The sequence below is a fragment of the Apteryx mantelli genome, chromosome 5 (genome assembly GCF_036417845.1).
Source record: "Apteryx mantelli isolate bAptMan1 chromosome 5, bAptMan1.hap1, whole genome shotgun sequence".
Taxonomy (NCBI): domain Eukaryota; kingdom Metazoa; phylum Chordata; class Aves; order Apterygiformes; family Apterygidae; genus Apteryx; species Apteryx mantelli.
In genome coordinates this window covers 78,473,550-78,490,770 of record NC_089982.1, presented here as the reverse complement: position 1 = coordinate 78,490,770, position 17,221 = coordinate 78,473,550, and the positions used below count along the sequence as shown (strand labels likewise).

General features: G+C 40.1%; 1 protein-coding gene across 4 annotated transcripts in view; it reads right to left on the bottom strand.

The window, feature by feature from the left end:
• Nucleotides 1-8,714, bottom strand: part of LETM1 (leucine zipper and EF-hand containing transmembrane protein 1) — a 38,312-nt gene extending 29,598 nt beyond the window's left edge. For 3 of the 4 annotated variants that reach the window (XM_067298313.1, XM_067298314.1, XM_067298317.1), the window contains exons 1-3: nucleotides 8,551-8,714; nucleotides 4,399-4,456; nucleotides 1,228-1,684 (exon numbers count right to left, since the gene is read on the bottom strand). In XM_067298313.1, the coding sequence (XP_067154414.1) occupies nucleotides 1,228-1,684; nucleotides 4,399-4,456; nucleotides 8,551-8,629 (594 nt within the window). In that variant the 5' untranslated portion in view covers nucleotides 8,630-8,714. The remainder of the gene's footprint in view (nucleotides 1-1,227; nucleotides 1,685-4,398; nucleotides 4,457-8,550) is intronic. The other variant, XM_067298316.1, reaches the window with a different exon arrangement.
• Nucleotides 8,715-17,221: the final 8,507 nt, after the last annotated feature.

Sequence of the window (17,221 nt, the reverse complement as noted above, 5' to 3'; positions counted from 1 at the left end):
CTCTGACATTTTTTCCAGCAATAATTGGAATGCTATTTAAAGTTTAAAAAAAAAAAAAAGAAAGAAAGAGGCAGAGAGACTTGAAAATTTCATCTGTGTAAACTACTTAAAACATCTTGTCTTTGAATACTGTAAAATGATAACTATTAAATCAGCACATTTAAGTTAACACAAATGAACGGGTGAAGTTGAATACCAATGCATTCTTTCATAAACTGTTTTGATTTTTGGTTTGTTTTTTTGTTAAACTATGCCAATTTTAAAACAGCTAACTTCTTATTTTTGCAACCTTTCCATACAAGACTTGGTCTGTCACGTGTTTTTAATATATACATGTATCTTTTAATTCTAGTTGAATAAGCATATTTACCTCACCCAGGAACTGAAAGTACTACTGAAAAAATTTTAAAGCATTTCTATCCTAGTAAGAAAGCACTCTTATTTTGCCAAGTTTTATCTCCATCCCCTCCTCCCTCTTCTTTAAAAGTATCAGTAATATAATTACACAATTTCAGAGAATGTAAACTACATGCCATAAGGAGAAACAAAACTAAGAATTTTCTCAACTTTTCTTTTATGGACTAAAGTTATCTAACAAATATTTTCTCAACTTGTTTTTTGGAATAAAGTTATCTGACAAAAATTTTTGTAACTGAAATAGTAATAATATCTGAAAATCAATCACACAGTTCAGTCTGCAGCTTTTCTTCTGTTAAAAAAACAGAATTAACATAAATCCAACCCTCACTAGAAGTCATTTCCCTCTATTTTTTCCAGCTGAAGTGAAAAAACAGAGAAGGTGACCATGTACACACATGAAGCAGGATGGCAACCTGAGAACAAATTACAATTGCTGACTGCTTGCCAACCCAGAACAATTCGCTGCTTTTCTATGAAGCGAACAACAAATCTATGTCAACTTTTTAAAAATGATTATGTTTAATTATAAGCAAGGAAAATATATATCATCATGTATCATTTACAAACAGAACAGTCATATAACTAAAGAAAATACTCTATTTTAATGACAGATTCCTAGATTAATAATGGGAAACAAGAGTTAAAAATGGTTTGGAGTCCAACACAAAACTTTTAATGTCCACATGATGGGGGGAAGACACATAGCAATTTTAATTCTAGGAACAAAAAACAGAGAGAATCAATTCAGACTAAATAAAATAGAACAATCACTCAGGATACCAAATTAAATTCATATTTACTCAGTACCTGTCTACGTTCTCGACGAGACAGAGTGTGCCCATGAAGTATTCGCCAGAGCATCCTTGCAGCTATTTTTGTGTCAATCCACAGTAATCGAAAACCATGATAATAATGCTTCAGCTCATCCACAATCCTCTGTCCAAGAGATTTTTTAACAACTTCCACTTCTGTTGGACTATATACAGGACCTCCTTCTTCCAGCTTCTTGTTTTTGTCCTTCAAGGACTTCAGTGATTTTTCAACCATGGAGTCATCTTGAAGGGGATGAGAAGAATGCCACCATCTAACTGGAAGATATTGGGGACCTAAAACACCCATGGTTGCAAGCGGCGTCCATGAGCCAGAGGAGCTCATAACAGAAAAGTACATTCGTTCAGACCCTTTAGTCCAACAACAGAAGCGATCTTTTTTGGAGTATGCGTAAACAGGAGGCACACTAGTGCAATATTTAAAGTGTACAGTCCTTTAAAAGAAAAAAAAAGCATTAAAAAAATTAGCAATAGATGCTGCATCATTTGAGAAACATCTAGCACATATTTAAGAAAAAAAACTATGAAGCTCAAAACCAAGAAGTCTATTTCTGAAAAGAATGATTAGCTTTATTTCATGACAAAAATAACTTGTTTGGTATTTTCCTTTAAACTACCTTTAAGAGGTAGCCTATTCTACTTGAATTAAATAAAGAATAGCAATTAAAAGTGCTTTCCATTTAGAAAGCTAAATATAAATCTGTAAATCCCTAAGTAACAAATCCCCTTCTATTAATTGTCCTATTTGGAGGAGACAGTTAACGAAAGCACAGGTTATACACTTGGGACAGGTGCTGGGTAAGGGGAATGAGAATCAGTGTCAGAGAAATCCCCTTTCATTATAGCTCCTCCTCCATTATCTCCCTGTTTCTGGTTTTCCTCTTTCAACAGAAAATTTATGCTCAAGTTTCCATCATGGTATCAAGTTGATGTATACAGGACCAACAGACTTCTACATTATTCTGTCCTTTTTCTTTAATTAAATGTAAATCCAAGTTAGAATGAAAGCATTATTCAAAAAAACATGATCAGTAATTATACACACATTAGAACCACTTGTTATATGCAAGAAGGTTTGTACCTCACACTTTTTCAAAACGTTATGGCAAACTTCAATAGTAAATACAGTATTAAATGATCTCCATGATGTGGCCATTAAACTTAAATGTCAGTACAGGACAGAAACGACTTGGGTCTTTGTTCACCGAGCCCTTGTACTAGCAAAACAAACTAAACACATGAAGCCAGAAAGTGTATTTTTCCTTCAGTAAGTAAAAAATAGGTAGAAGTAGTTCTATAGCTCTGAAGAACACTGTAAGGAACAAAAAAAAGCTTATTACACACTTGTAAGTATTACCCTCACTCACTCATCTTTCACCTCAAAATATTTCATAAACTTAGGTTTTCCCTTTTATCCAATTAATCTTTAGTTTTATTCAAAAAAAATGATTCTAGGGGTTTATCCATTTAATGTCATTCAAAGAGAGCTTCTTACAAACAAAAATATTGACTAAATTACTACTTTCTAAAGAAACACATTATTCATGATTTTCTAGCTTATAATAAAACTAAGTATCTGTCCATTCAATGGTCAGATGACTACTTAAACATACATAGCTACAAAAACATTTTCCTAATTAGCTAGAAGTTCTACCAAACTACATGCTTGAACTGATATTAACTAGTGAGAATTACAATTTAAGAAAATAAAATACACATTCAAAACCAGATTAAAACACCTGTATAGATCATTCCACTCTGCCTCTATATAAAGGAACTTTCCAACAGCAGAGCTCCAGATCCACAGACTAAGTTCCATCAATAAATTTCCGGAAACAGAGGAAAGGAGCTCTGCAGCACAGGTTCAGAATCTGCAATAAAATATATTTGCAAGAAATGCCTCTCTTTGAACACACTGAAACTTTCACTAGCAGGATGTAGCGCACAAAATTCCTATCCCAAGCCTTTTTGGGAGTTGTGAAGGCAGGGTTCTTCTTCCCCAGTCTCTTCAAAACTATACAAAGGTGAACCTTAATAGGGCCTGTCTGCAGATGGGTTAAAGAACAGGCCACATTTAGACTTTGCTAAATACTTTTTCAAGCCAAAAGAGTATTTTGATTGCAGCATCCAAAGAGTCAATCAAGCACAGAGAGATGCCCATGCAATAGAACTACTCCACATCAAAAGTATGTCCAAATATTTTGTGTCAGAGTGAGTATCTCATAAGTAATTACAGATTAGTTATTCATTTAAATTACACCATCTTCTTCACTAGATGCTTTTGGGCACAAAAATGTTAAGCACTATTTTTTCCTCCTGTTTTTTTGTTTTAAAATAACATGCCAAAGAAAGTTTAAGAGCATAGTTCAGCAACAGAGGAGACAGAGCGGTAGTAATACCTATAAGCAAAGAGATAGAAAGGTGAAGTTTCCTCTTTAAAAATGGAAAAAATTGAAGAAAAAAAAAAAACCATGCTGCTATCCTCAGTATCCTTATAGCCCCTTCCTTTTGGATCTGGGTCAGGTGGTGATACTAGTCTGTTATATTTAAAGCAGTAACATTATGTTAACAGCAGCTTTTGGCTAAAGAACTTCTCATAAAGATAACAAAGATTTCCGTCCCAATATTTTCTTGTATTACATACACTTAAAACACTGACTTTCTATTTTTCTAAGAGAGAGGCCCAATGTAATAATCTACTTTAAAAAAAGTAAACAATTTGATTTGAAAATGCTTTATATACAAGAACAAGCTTAACTACACATATATAAAGTCATATAGAACTAACATGACTGAAAAAAAAAAAAAGGGATTACTTTTATGTTCCGAATCAAACAGAAGCTTAGGAAATCTGAGAACTGTTTTCTGAGCAGTTAGACTGTAAATAGTCTAGAGAATACAAATTTTAATACTCCAAGGAAGGGTGTTAGAAAACGTGTATCCACACATATGCCTTTTGAGCCCAGCGTCAGAAACCAAGCAGATGAGGAGAGTAATACTCAGACTTCCTTTCCTCTGTCAATAACATAAGCCGAAGCTAACATTTTCATGTTTTGTCTGGAAGACCGAAAACTACATTATTTTATAGTACTCTAAAGGACTGTTTGGTACTCTTTGGTATTTTGAAAAAAAATTCATATTTACTTACATATTGTTTGCCAATCTCAGGGACGTACAGCTAAGACAAGCCCGATCTCCCAAGTTACCTGGGGGGGGGGGGGAAAAATAGCATTCACACTGAAATGCATGCAAACAATTATCCTTATAGCAAATTATACACAAAGAACTGATTTTAAGAGGCTGATATTTTCTTAGACATGTCTGTTACTGAAAACACAAAAAAGAAACTGCTTAACAGCAAATGGAGTTCTGAAGATGCAGTTTGTATGTGCGTGCACATCTGGATGATTGCACATCTTAACCATCCAACACTGGAATTTTTTTTGGTTTGGCAATAACCATGTACCAACTACTCAAGCCCAAACACCTCATCCTATTCCAATACAAGTCAAAGCAATGACACATTTTCCTCATCTCTCCCAATCTCTAATCCTCTGTCTCACAGGATAAAAAGGGAAAGGAGGATGGGAAGCAATTTGGTAACATTGCCAACATCTCCAAGAATTCCATGTACTACCAAATGCGCAGTCACACTTTGTGAATCTGCAAGGGACTGTCTGAACTTGCTCAGTCGCCTGAAGACCAGTTGCCGAGTCTCTCAGACAAGTGAATATCTCAGAAAAACTGCACTGAAAGCAACATAATTTTTGAATGGTTCCATGACAACACAGTATTAGATGATCCAAAAGCAGCACCAGCCAAGCGTCTAGGCTGGAGATGTTCTTTAGCAGGATGACAGATAAAGTTTGAGTAGAAATCTGAATACACGTCACTAGGGAGGTGGAACCACAATGACATTCTAAAGCATTGCTGTCCACTTGGATTATCACCAGGTAAAAATAGCTATATGGATCTCTTTGCAAAGGATATAAATTGTCTTAAAGAGCAAGGGACTGATCCAACAAACAAAAACATTTGGCTTTCTCAGCAAGCAGGATGTGCCACCAAATTAATTCTAACCGAAACAATAACTCAGACTCAGCTTTAATAATAGCCAGGATTAGGACCAGAGTCCACAAGGAGGACTTAAACCTACATGGGCACCTTTATCCAGGTACAGACCCAAGCAGCATCCATTCAGGCAACAAACTGAGGAGCTCATCAAATGATAAATTCTCTGACTTGGATCACATGCTTCAGAAAAGGGCCAAGTTTGAAAGAAATACAAGTTTGAGAAATACAACACCACCAAAGCACCATCAGCTATATAAAATGCTACCTAATCACTGCACGCAGTCCACAACTGCTGTAAAGCATCTCCAAATCCATTAGAAAGAATCACTAAACTCCCTAAAGCAACTGAAAAGATCTTGTATTGATATCTAGTTGCTAAGACTCAATAGCTGGCCAATACCAAATGCAAAAAGAAAAGACTCTTGTACAGAACTGAGGAAGACCCCATGAGCAAGACTCCAAAATGCCTCTGCTCTTCTTTGCCAATCTTTTCAGAATTTGCTGCAACTATAACAAAAATAGCAGGCTGGAGCAGGCATACTGTAATTTGTTTCTCCCATCTGGAACCTACTATTTCTGGTCAATCCTAAGAGACAGCAAGGTACAAGGTACTGGTCATTTTTTCCATCATCAAAGCTAGGGTATAAGATATGACAAAACCTGAAGTAGTTGTTTCTGAGCAAACACATCACCAAAACTTTTTGGCAAAAACCTCGCACACCAAAATAACCTACTAAAGGAAAAGAGACACCTCCAGAATCACAAGGGGCAATCAGAAGGTACTGTGGGGGGAAAGGGAAAAAGAAGTTGGACTATCAAAGAAACACCTCAATAATGAAGGGATGCCCCACGTCAGGAGGACTTTGGTGTTATTATAGCAAATCTATGGCATTATCAAGTCAAAGGAAAAGGATTTCTCCACCTCAGGTTTCACCAAATTTTAACAGGTACTCACTGTCACTGCAAGTAAGAGCTGCAGGAAAAAAAGGTTTTTTATTTTTATACATTTCTTCTGGCTCTCAAACCAAGCCTTGAGAATCTGTGAAGTCATTCTCTAATACTCACAGAAAGATCAGTGCCTGAACTTGACTTTAGAGTCAAGCCATCTCCAAAGGATGTCTCTGAATCTAAGGAGAGCTGGGCAAAGCAGAGGAGTACTCAAAGTCATGAGGGATGAGTCCCAGCACTGCAATCTGTTTCTCTACTTCAGCACCAGGAGGCATACAAAACCTAACTTGTATGAAAGATTCCAGTGCCAAAAATGCAAGTCCTACCAGTAGAGGACATTACCTGCTACAGATAGGTGTTCCTAGAACAAAGATGGAAGATCAGGAAGAGGTAAAAGCTGGCATGGACTTCCTTAGGTAAAAATCCCATAGCAGCAAGAGACTTTCTCTTCACTTATCTCTGTTTTACAAGCAGGAGTTATTAACGCTGAAGAAAGGGCCAAAGAACAGAACTCCACGGTTAACACAAGAAAGAAAATATGCTGACTCAAACATTTATTGTCACACAGCCACTTTGAGTGTGAATGAGCACATGGAAATACAGATTTTGTTGAAAGATTCTACAGAATAACTGTTAATTTCACCTTTGTTAGTTCCGAAGACAAGCACTCTATATGTTTTGCAGGGTCTATGCTATATCCATGTACATAAGAGCAAGCCAGCCCTAAACTAAAGTATGTACTTCCTTCAGAAAAAGGAGGAAGAAAGTTCACAGTCCTTGTTTCTAAGACAAGATGACACCCAAACGCGTCTGAACAAGATGAATGCACCTTATCATACTCAACACTGTCCATTTAAGAAACTTAAATTAGGGTTACTTGTTTTGCAAGTAAGAAAGGCAAGAGTGCCACGAAAGCTACATGTAAACATATGCCTCATGGAAAACAAGTGATGAGAGTTTTTATTTTTAAACATAACAAAGCATCTAAACCAAAATTTTAAACATAAAATAGCTGTGTACTGTTACTATTTTTAAAGTTCTTAAAAATAAAGGGCTAACATGAAACAAGTCCCTCCAGAAGTATAAGCCTGCAGTACTTAATAGCTTGATCTTTACTGGAAGAACATTTAGGATTCTTAGAAGCACTTAGCATTAACTTAATCTTAGATTACTTACACGTAAAGCAAAGAAGATGAGCTAAGTAAAGTAAAAACATTATTTAATGGTATAAATTCTTGTATAGTGGCTTGATAATGGATGCATATTCTAATTAAAAGCACTGATTACAAGCATAGTGTATTACAGCACACGAGTGATTTATCACAGTGTTTCAGCAAATGAGAATTTTCATTTAGAGCAAGACTTACAAAATGCAAAAATGCAGCAATTATTAGCATTCCTCCTTACATCGTGCCACAAGAAGAGTCAAAAGTTCCCATTTAAGGTACATGAATGTGTTTCCTCACTGTTTTAATAAGCTGGATGGCTAAGACATGCCAACTTTTTGTTCAGGTCACTGTACAAGTTCAGCCTAAATATCTGTCTTTACAAGAGTGGCAAGAGAAACATCAGCTAGAGGAAACCCCTACAATTGAGTGATTATCTGTAACCAAGAAGCTGGCTGAGTTACCAAAATGAGCAAGCATCCATACAGTAGATAGGTTGTGGCAGACACCCCGTTCTCCCCGACGGTACCTCAGTGACAAAAGTCAAATCCGAGTGTCGGTGACAAACTAGTGGCCAAAACGGCCCGTTAAGCCTTCGCTCATGCCAGGCTAGAGCCCTCACCCTTCCAGGTCACAGATACGAAAAGCAGCCACAGGCCTCGCCTACGTCACGAGTTATCAGCTGCTTCATGCCATTAAATGCCACTGCCCAAAGGTATGCGAACGGCCAAATTATCTTTACTATTGATGGAAACGTCACCGTGCACCGGGTTTCCTTTTTTGCTTTCAAAACCCGCGCCACTCGCAAAAAGTCAAACGCTCGTTTTCTTCGCCGGTAAGTGGAGAGTCTCCTCCGCTCTCCCGGAGGATACGGAGACGAGCAGCGCTAGCGAGGGCGGCGAAGCCACTTGCCGCGGTGCCTCGGCCTTCCCTCCCTCCGCCCGCCCGGCCGCCCCGCAGCGCCGACGAGGCTCCGCGGCCCCGCCGGGGCGGCGGCGGCCCAGGGTGGCCCCGAAGCGCCGGCCGCCGCCCTTCCCCCCCCGGCAGCGCCCTCCCCGCCCACACCGGGAGCCGTCCGCGGCGGCGGCCTGGCGGCCCGGGCCGAGCCTCACCCGGCTGTGGCGCGCGGCGCAGCGGGCGCGGCAGGCGGCACACCCGCCGGCCGCAGGTCTGCAGCAGCATGGACGCCATCTTGGCGCTGCGCGGCGAGCTAGCGGCGGGCTAACGGCGGCGGCGGCGGCGGCGGCGGGCTAACGGCCGCGTCATGTCCCGTCGCCCAGGCCCCACGCTGCGATCCCCAGACACCCAGAAGCGCCGGGCCGCGGCCGCCGGCAACATTTGCATAGCGCCGCCCCGTGGAGCCGGGCACGCCGGGAATTGTAGTCCTCAGGGGCGCACGGTAAGCCGCCGCAGCCGGGCGCGCGCAGCACGCCGGGAGCTGTAGTCCTCGGTGGGATCAGTCGACGGGCTGGGGTGGCCGGGGCGCGGTGCATGCTGGGAGGTGTAGTCTTCCTGAGGCGCGGCGACCGTTTAACCGTTTCGCCTCTCCGGCAGCCCTGGTGCGCGCAGGGAGGGGCGCTGCGGGGGCAGAAACCTACCCACAAACCCTCGATTAGAGCAGCCGTTCCCGAGCTTTGGGGGCTCCAAAGGGTCCTGTGAACCGCCATGCGGGCAGATCGAGCGTGTTTACCTGAGGGCAGGGCACCAGCGGCCCGGGCTTGCAGTCTGATCATCCCCAGCAATGCTGAGTGAGGGCGGCAAGCCTCTGGCAAAGGGAAGGTCAAGGAGACTGTCTGCTCTGACAAATCAGTTTTCCAGAGCGGACCATGTTATTACCCTTCATAAAACTGCGCTAAGAAATTAAGGCCAATATGGCCAACAAGTACGTCAAACGCTAAGTACCATATCAATAACAAGACCTATGTATAATAATGTTCTGTCAGTAGCAGCTGGTTACAGGCAGATTTGGGGCCAAAATCTGGCATATACGCTAGCGTTAAGTACTGTTTAGCATGGTCTGCTTTCTGCATGCGTGCATACCGCCTGCTCTTTTCACAGGACGCGACAGAAGAAACACCTTTGTTACAGAGCTTTGCAGATAGATATTTCAGATATAAAATTGTACATAAATTATTCCATCAGCATCATATCCTTTGGTAGTACTGGTTAATAGTTTGCCCACCAGTAGCATGTTATTCTTCAAAGATCAGTCTGCTCCTGATCAGCATTATGATCTTTTATCAAATATTTAAGTGCTCAGTTAATACAGTATTAAATACTACAATTTATTTTGTGTAGCTTTTAATTGTATAGACAGATACAGGGAATAACCAGGGTCAAACTGCAAAAAACATAGTTTAATCTGAGAATAGTGATTAAAAAAAAAAGGCATATGACATTTGGGTGACAATGAATGCCTTCCTTGCTCTAAAAAATGGGGGAAAAGCTGCTGCAAATATTTTTCAACAAGATGGCTGACACCCACTTTCAACAAGATGGCTGCCTCAAGAACAGTGCTAAAACCACAATTAAAGATACTGTGGTTTTAGACTGCTTAAATTTCACAGATATAAATAATGCCAGGCATTTCATCACCTATACACCTACCGAAGTCCCAAAGAAAATAGGTCCTATTTTTCTTTGTAAAGGGTAGCAGAATCTTCAGATTTGACCCAAAGCATGAACGACTGAAACAGCATCTTATATAGCAGGGAAAAGCACACTTGTTTCTTAAGTCATTCTTTCACGCTTGAGAGTTGGCAAATGCAGGAAATTAATTATTAATCTTTTGAAGTTCTTTTATTTATTCAAAGAAAATCCTCAGGTTTCTCCTAAGTATGAAAAATCTAGGATAAATTTATACTACTTTTATTTTTCATTCAAAAGAGTATGTGAAGATGGGGTATTCAATTGATCAAATTCTCAATAAAATCAAGATACTACATTTTTTCACTTATGTCTTTAGATAATCATGGCTACAAAAAGAGTACTGCTTTTTAAATTTAGTGCTTATAACAATTTAATTGGAATTATTATTTGTACTTATTAGAGCTTGTTCTAAATGTTAAGCTCCCAAATGCATCACAAAATTTTTAGACAGCTCTGTTTGCTTTATAGTGCTTAAATACATAGTACATTTAAATGGTTAAAACTGTTTAAAATATGTAGTTTAACAGTGGTGCTTTATGTTAATATGACAATTAAAAAAAAAAAAAAAACAGTATCTTCCCAATCTGCACATTTCTCTCACTAGGCTGAGTTTGTATCCTTCTCTTGTTATTCTTTTTTCTTTATGGTTGGCTGACAACTAAACCAAATGAAATGGGGCAACTAATGGCAGATCCTTTAACAAAGCTGTTTAATTATGTAGAGACATTATATGAAGTCTATACAACACGAATAATGTGCTGTGAAGTCATTAAACTAGTGACAGGAGATATCAGACAGCAAAGAGATGATTACAGAGGCCTCAGCACATTTAAGCATGCAAGTAACCAGACTTTGAATAGTTTCATTAATTTCAGCAGTATTCAGTATTCAATGTGCCAGACAATGTACATACACGAGCCTTTGCAGAACTGAATCAGTTATGTTTTTGTATACTCTTTTGTTCCAGGTTTGTTTATCTCTGGAAGTTACAGTTCTCTACCGTAAAAAGAAATATGCATTCTGTGAAAATTCACTAAACAGATGCACCATTCCTAAATACTAATTGATTTTGTACACTTACCTAGTATTGTGGAACAGTGCTTTAAAAAAATGTTAAGTAATAATGATTTTAAAGTACTTGTATGAATTATTGCCATATGAAAAAGCCTAGTGACTGGAGGTTATATGTAAGCCTTCCATGCAGGTCAGTTTTTGCTCTAAAGAAAAACATCTTCCAGTCTGCTCAGACCACCAGTCTAAGCGTTCACACAGAAAACACTCATCCCAGGAATAAAACGTGATACACATAGTTCCTAGGATTTGATTTTAAAAAGCCTTAGGTTGTTACAGCCATACTAGACCTGATTCTTAAAGCAACCATCTTGTTTGAAAAGTTGTCAGCCATCTTGTTGAAAATGATGTGTTTTGTAACAAGAATAGGCTGGGAATCTAAAAGGAAGAAATATAAGCCCTTCTCTTCAGCCAGATTTAGTACATCTGAGCATGATGAAAATCAATGCAGGCTTTAAACAAAATCAAAAGTATTATTTCATATTAAACATCTTTTTTTTCCCCCCTGAATGTTAAATAGAAACACAAGCAAGTTGAGAGCTGTCTAAACAATTACAAAACAAACAAGCCCCAAAAAACAGGAAATTATGATGCCTGTAATAATCCACTGGAATATCAAAACATGTATTTCACTGATACATGAGGAAAGCCAGGTGATATAAAAAAAGAAAAAATATTTTATTTGTCTAAGATGGTTATGCACATAAGACGTATAGAAGAATATGCCTATACCTATATATTGCTTGCATAGAAATGAAAAAGGATCAGATGAACATAAAGCTCTCTTTGAGGAAGTTAGAGATCTGTCTAGACTTGAGGGGCAAATGTCAGTATGAACAGGGTGCAGAACTGTAAGGTAGCTAGCTATAAATGCACTAGTTTCTTTCAGAAAACCTCCATCTCCTATTGCAACACACTTCCAGTAGTAAATAATTCTAAAAAATTCTTCGCTGCCATTTTTCCTTGCTCCTTCCCACTTCACAACAGCCCCTAATGGGTGGTAGGCAAACACTTACAGGGAAGACAAGGAATCAGTGTGGCTAAAACTGGAGTTCCTTGTGGCCTGCCAAATACCTGCGCGGTTAGAGGGGGCATCCCTCCATTCTCACCACGGTTGTTGCCCCTTCCTCAAGCATTTCCTAGATCATTTTACTGTTGATTTTTTGGAGGATGGATAACAGGATTCTCACTCCTGACTTCAGATACAAGGATAATTGCCCTTTAACTTGTGAAAAAGGCTATGTAGCAATACCAAACCTGAGACACTCGGGCCAGAGCTGCCACATTCATTACACAAACAAGGCCTCGGTTCCCCAAATGACAGACTGAGCTGGCAGCAGAGGGCGAGGGATCGGGGAGATAAGACTCAGTGGGTGGAGGGGAAGGAGGTGGCAACACACTATGCTCTGGGCTGTAAGAAAGAGGAGGTGGGAGCATTAATGGGAGACAGGTTCGCCACTTCTCTGCTGCAGCATCATGTTTGTGTGCACAATTGTGGCTCTAAGCTATGGAGCGCTACAGGTCCGTATACAGTGTTTAAAAGTAGGATTAAGCTTTTAGTCTTTAAAATCTGTTTCCATGGCAATCCCCATGTTGTCTCTTTGAATAAAGTTAACTATATGGGATTAACCTCATCTTTATTCACCACTATCCAGCATAAGTTTGGAAAAAAATGGCATTACTCTTGCACTGTTATGACACAAAATGGAGGAAAAAGCCGATAGATTATTAGTAGTTCTTTAAAAAATACTCCCATTCATAATTACAGATTTTTGGAGCAGATGTTCACGAAACTAAAGCATGTTGCTTTGTAAATGTTAAAGCCCAAAGGTAAAAGTTCAAGTGGGAGCTGCGTTACAGACTTGCTCTCTGTGTATGACCCCGTCACAAGGTCAGTCCCCTGCCTGTAATGTGCTAAAACCAAGTGGCAGTGCCTACACATTAGCAACAGCACAGAAGCAATCTGTATTGGGTGCCTTTTCCAATAACACACGTAAAAGCTATTCAGAGATTTCCATGGCAGTAATAACATTCAGTAAACAGTCATTCCAGACCTAAGCATAATTACCTGTTCAGGTTGAAAAGCAATACTTTTAAGAGATTGCATAGATTTGATCCAGATTTGCCCTATGAAGTAACTGATTAGGCTGCCAGTAATTAAATATGATATTTAGGCAGCCAAGGAGAACACAGCTGGGAGAGTTCAAACAGATAAGGTATAAAATCTTCCAAATTGAGGACAAAGTAGCTTTTGCAGTTCACAGAAAAAAATCGTACAGATGCTAGTTTTAACCAGCAGATGGAGCTTATGTGAAACAAACAGGAGGAAAAGCTGCATAATCATTGCACAAAGCAGTCTTTTTGGGCGCCACTGTCTACGGGACTGGAGGAGGATGGGGGAAAAAGCTAGAAGGTTCTGGCCAAGGTAGGACAGAACGGAGGAGGGAGGGCAGGCAGTGTTCAGGCTAAATGCAGAGCGAGAAAGGAAGACTGTAGCTATAATGATAAACTGATTTACACCTTGAAAAATCTGGAAAAAAAAAAAAGAGCCTCTAGTGTTAAAAATGCACCTGTTAATTCCAGATGATATGAGGAAGTCTGATGCTGCAACAGTGTTAGCAATGTTGTATTTGAAATTGCCTGTCATGTCTCCAAAGTCATCGATTTGATTTTATGAATGACAGGCTTTAAAAATATGTATTTTGAGTTATTCTCTGCCTCCAGGATTTTTGGAATCTTTAATGTTTGCAAGTACCTCTCTGCCATTAGAAACACAGAAAGCCAATAATCTCATGCCATCATCTGCCTCTCAGAGTTAGGTCTTTGAAAAAACACCAAATGTTGTGTTACTGTCAATAAAAGCCTGAAATCTGCCACCTCTGCTTTCATAAACCCACCATGAAACAAGACAAGAAAAGCATGCAGCCACAAGAACACCCCCCTTACCCCCCGCCTCCTGGATTTAGTAGATCTGATCCTGCACTCATCTACCTGAAAATTCCCACTGAATCAGCCTGTATTACAGGAGTGCAGGAAAAATAGGAGGGATCCTACAAACTAAAGGGATACCATCAAGTTTGCCCTGATTAAAGAAACAGCAGCGGGTCAGCACACCATTTTAGGAGAATTTTTACCTCTCTATTCTAAAAGACAGGGAGAAAAATGGGCTACTTCCAAGGACCATTTTAGTGGCGATAACATAAGGCAACTTTCTTTAGCAGTTTGGCAAGGCTGGGGGTGCTTGCGATAAGCGCTGATTTAGAAGGGAAAAGCAGGAGGATTCTGGCCGGTCCAGCACATGCACCCAGTTGCACGACAGTGCAGCAGGCACAAAGCTACGCAGTCTCATTGTCCCCTAGCCGTCCTGGGGCTTTGTCTGCCTCTAAGGAGGGAAATGTTTCTGTTAAAAGAACAAATAAGAGAGATATTAAAGATGGATGGGTTGATTTGCTGAAGCCTGATACTTAAAATTCCTGTGCAGAATTTAGTCCTCTTGGGTCTCAGCTATTGTTACCTCTTTCTTGCCGGCTTTGCTGATGATATTATCACTCCTGGCCCATATCTCTTCCTAACAAGCAGCCCAAATGACCCTTGTTACCTGTCAGAATATGCCTTTCCGACCTTTGAATCACTCTCTCTTGTTTACCTTTTCAGGTTTAAACTTTCTACCCCACCTAATCCAGACCAAGCCTGTAACATAGATCTCACACTTTTTTATCCTGTTCTCCTTGACCTGACTAACATTCCTGTCCTCCGTGCTGCCATACAATGACCTCCCCATTCCAGCCTGCAAGCCCACAGCCCCTCCTTTATTCAAGTCAAAGAGCTGCTTTTCTCAAGAGGCCTCCCCACAGAGATAATGAAAAGCAGATTAAGAGATTTTAGAAAAGGAGTTCGTTCCTTTGGAATGGTCAGTGTGCTTTCCCTTTCTACAACTGTCTTCTATACTGTAAATTTTCTAAATTAGTGTTTGCCTGGATGTTTGTGCCTTGCATTCAGGAGGACCTAAGCTGTTGGGCCCCAGTTCTACAAATGCATATGTGTGTATCCGTCTGCTATTACTGACATTAACGGACCTAGAGTGGTAAAGGAATATGCATGGCTATGTGTTTGTAGAACCAAATCTTGGTGCTTGCCAGATAATATCATAAAGCATTAGAAAGGGCTGAGAATAAACCTCTTTATTTTTGTTCTTGTAACACAGAAAGAATGGCAGCCTCCAAGGCAAGTGAAGCTGTAGCTCTATTGACAGCACTTGGTTTGGACTGATATGCAGGTATATGAGAATATTGAGGGGAAAATACCTGGTAAAATCTGATGTAAAACTATGGAAAAATAACAAAGAGCCATGAGCACAACTACATCCCAGTGGTGCTTTGCCAGTATCCTTTCTTTTTCTTATATGGTTGGATTTCAGGCATCAGAAACAGAGGACGCTTTGTCTGGGCTTTCCCATGTAATCAGCAACCTCTCTCCTGCCTGTCTTAGGCCTCCATTCACTTTATGACTATTATAGTATCCCTTAGAGACAGCCTTAGGAGGCAGTCACCCCCAAACATCCTGTTACCTTAAAGCGATTACTTACTTTCTCAGTAATGCATTACATGCTTTAATCCTAGTTATGTGATCGTATGAAGTGTGGCTAGCAAGTTATATGCTTATATGAAAACACAAAGTTGACATAAAAGAGCTTTACTGTTGGATTTAAACATTACCCAGGGGAAGTAAAGTCCCCCAAAGCAGGCACTCTTCCCTGAATGCAACTCCAGGAGGGAGCTTTGTGGGAAGCCTCGGCTGGGAGATTGCAAACACCTAGTAGTTTGTCGGCTGCACTGGACACAGCAAGAATAACTGTTGGACTACTGTAAGTAAAAAGAAGCCATCCAGACTGCTTGGCAGTCAGGATGACAAGTACCACAGTCATTCCAATACAATATATATTGATCATTTTCTCTTTTCACTAATCCAACAGATACCAACAGAAAAACTCCACTCCCCTTCAGCTCAGACAACAGTGCTTTCCTGTCATGCTAACAAAACCACCTCCTCCCCTTTCCGAGGCCTCTCCTCCCAAGGAACAGACATCTAACTCTCTTGGAGCTGGAAGCCGGTTTCAGTGTGCCAGCTGGGAATCAGGGCCCTGGGCTGAATCCCAGCACCTGTGCCTAGTTTTCTTACAGAGTGTGGCCAGCTGCTCTTCCAGGTCCTTAAATGTCCTGTACACCCTATATTTTTTCATTTCTGTGGATTGCTTTGGATAAGCAATGCAAATGTGTTGTTTATATTTGGATTGTTGGGAGTACACTATCTTACATTTACCTTAACCTGTTTTGTGTTAAGGATCCTATCAGGGCACTCACAAACACAGAGCCATCCTTAAAACCAGCATTGTTAAAGGACTCTGCTAGTACCCAGAAACTCTATACTATTTTTGAGGGGAATTTGAAGGTGAGCAGGATATAACTACAGACCATTTGGGAAACTAGTAACAGAGTTTGAGAGGAAGAAGTGTTTTTGATGGCTGGTGTTTGTCAGAGAACTTTTCTGGCATTAGGCATGGTAGTAGAGAGTATAGTTGACCCTGAGGGTTCATGGGCCTAAGATAATTGCTTTGGCTCTGACTTAGTTCACAGCACGTTAGACTAGTCATTTCTATCTGTGACACCAGACTATCAACTGCAAACTTCCTGTGTTTCTTTCTTGCAGTGTGTGTGGAAATAATTATGCATCTTTTCTGAGTTTGTGTTACATACTTATTTATCCAACAGTTCTTATGCAGAGAGGCAAGGTTAGAGTTGAGAGAAGACTGTTATCACTGCTAATAGCTTGCCTCTGAAAAGCCCTGTATCATTCAAGAATCCTAGTGTAAACCGGGGCCGGACTGGGGCCTGCGTTCTGTACCGCAACAGGAGGGAATACACAGAGGTCTGGAAAATAATGAAGGTGGGAGGAAAGTGAATAGAGAATGGTTATTATCACTGCTCATAATACCACAATAATTCAATCAGTTTATCAGGGAGCATGGCTTAAAACAAACAGAAGGAAATACTTTTTCATATGAAC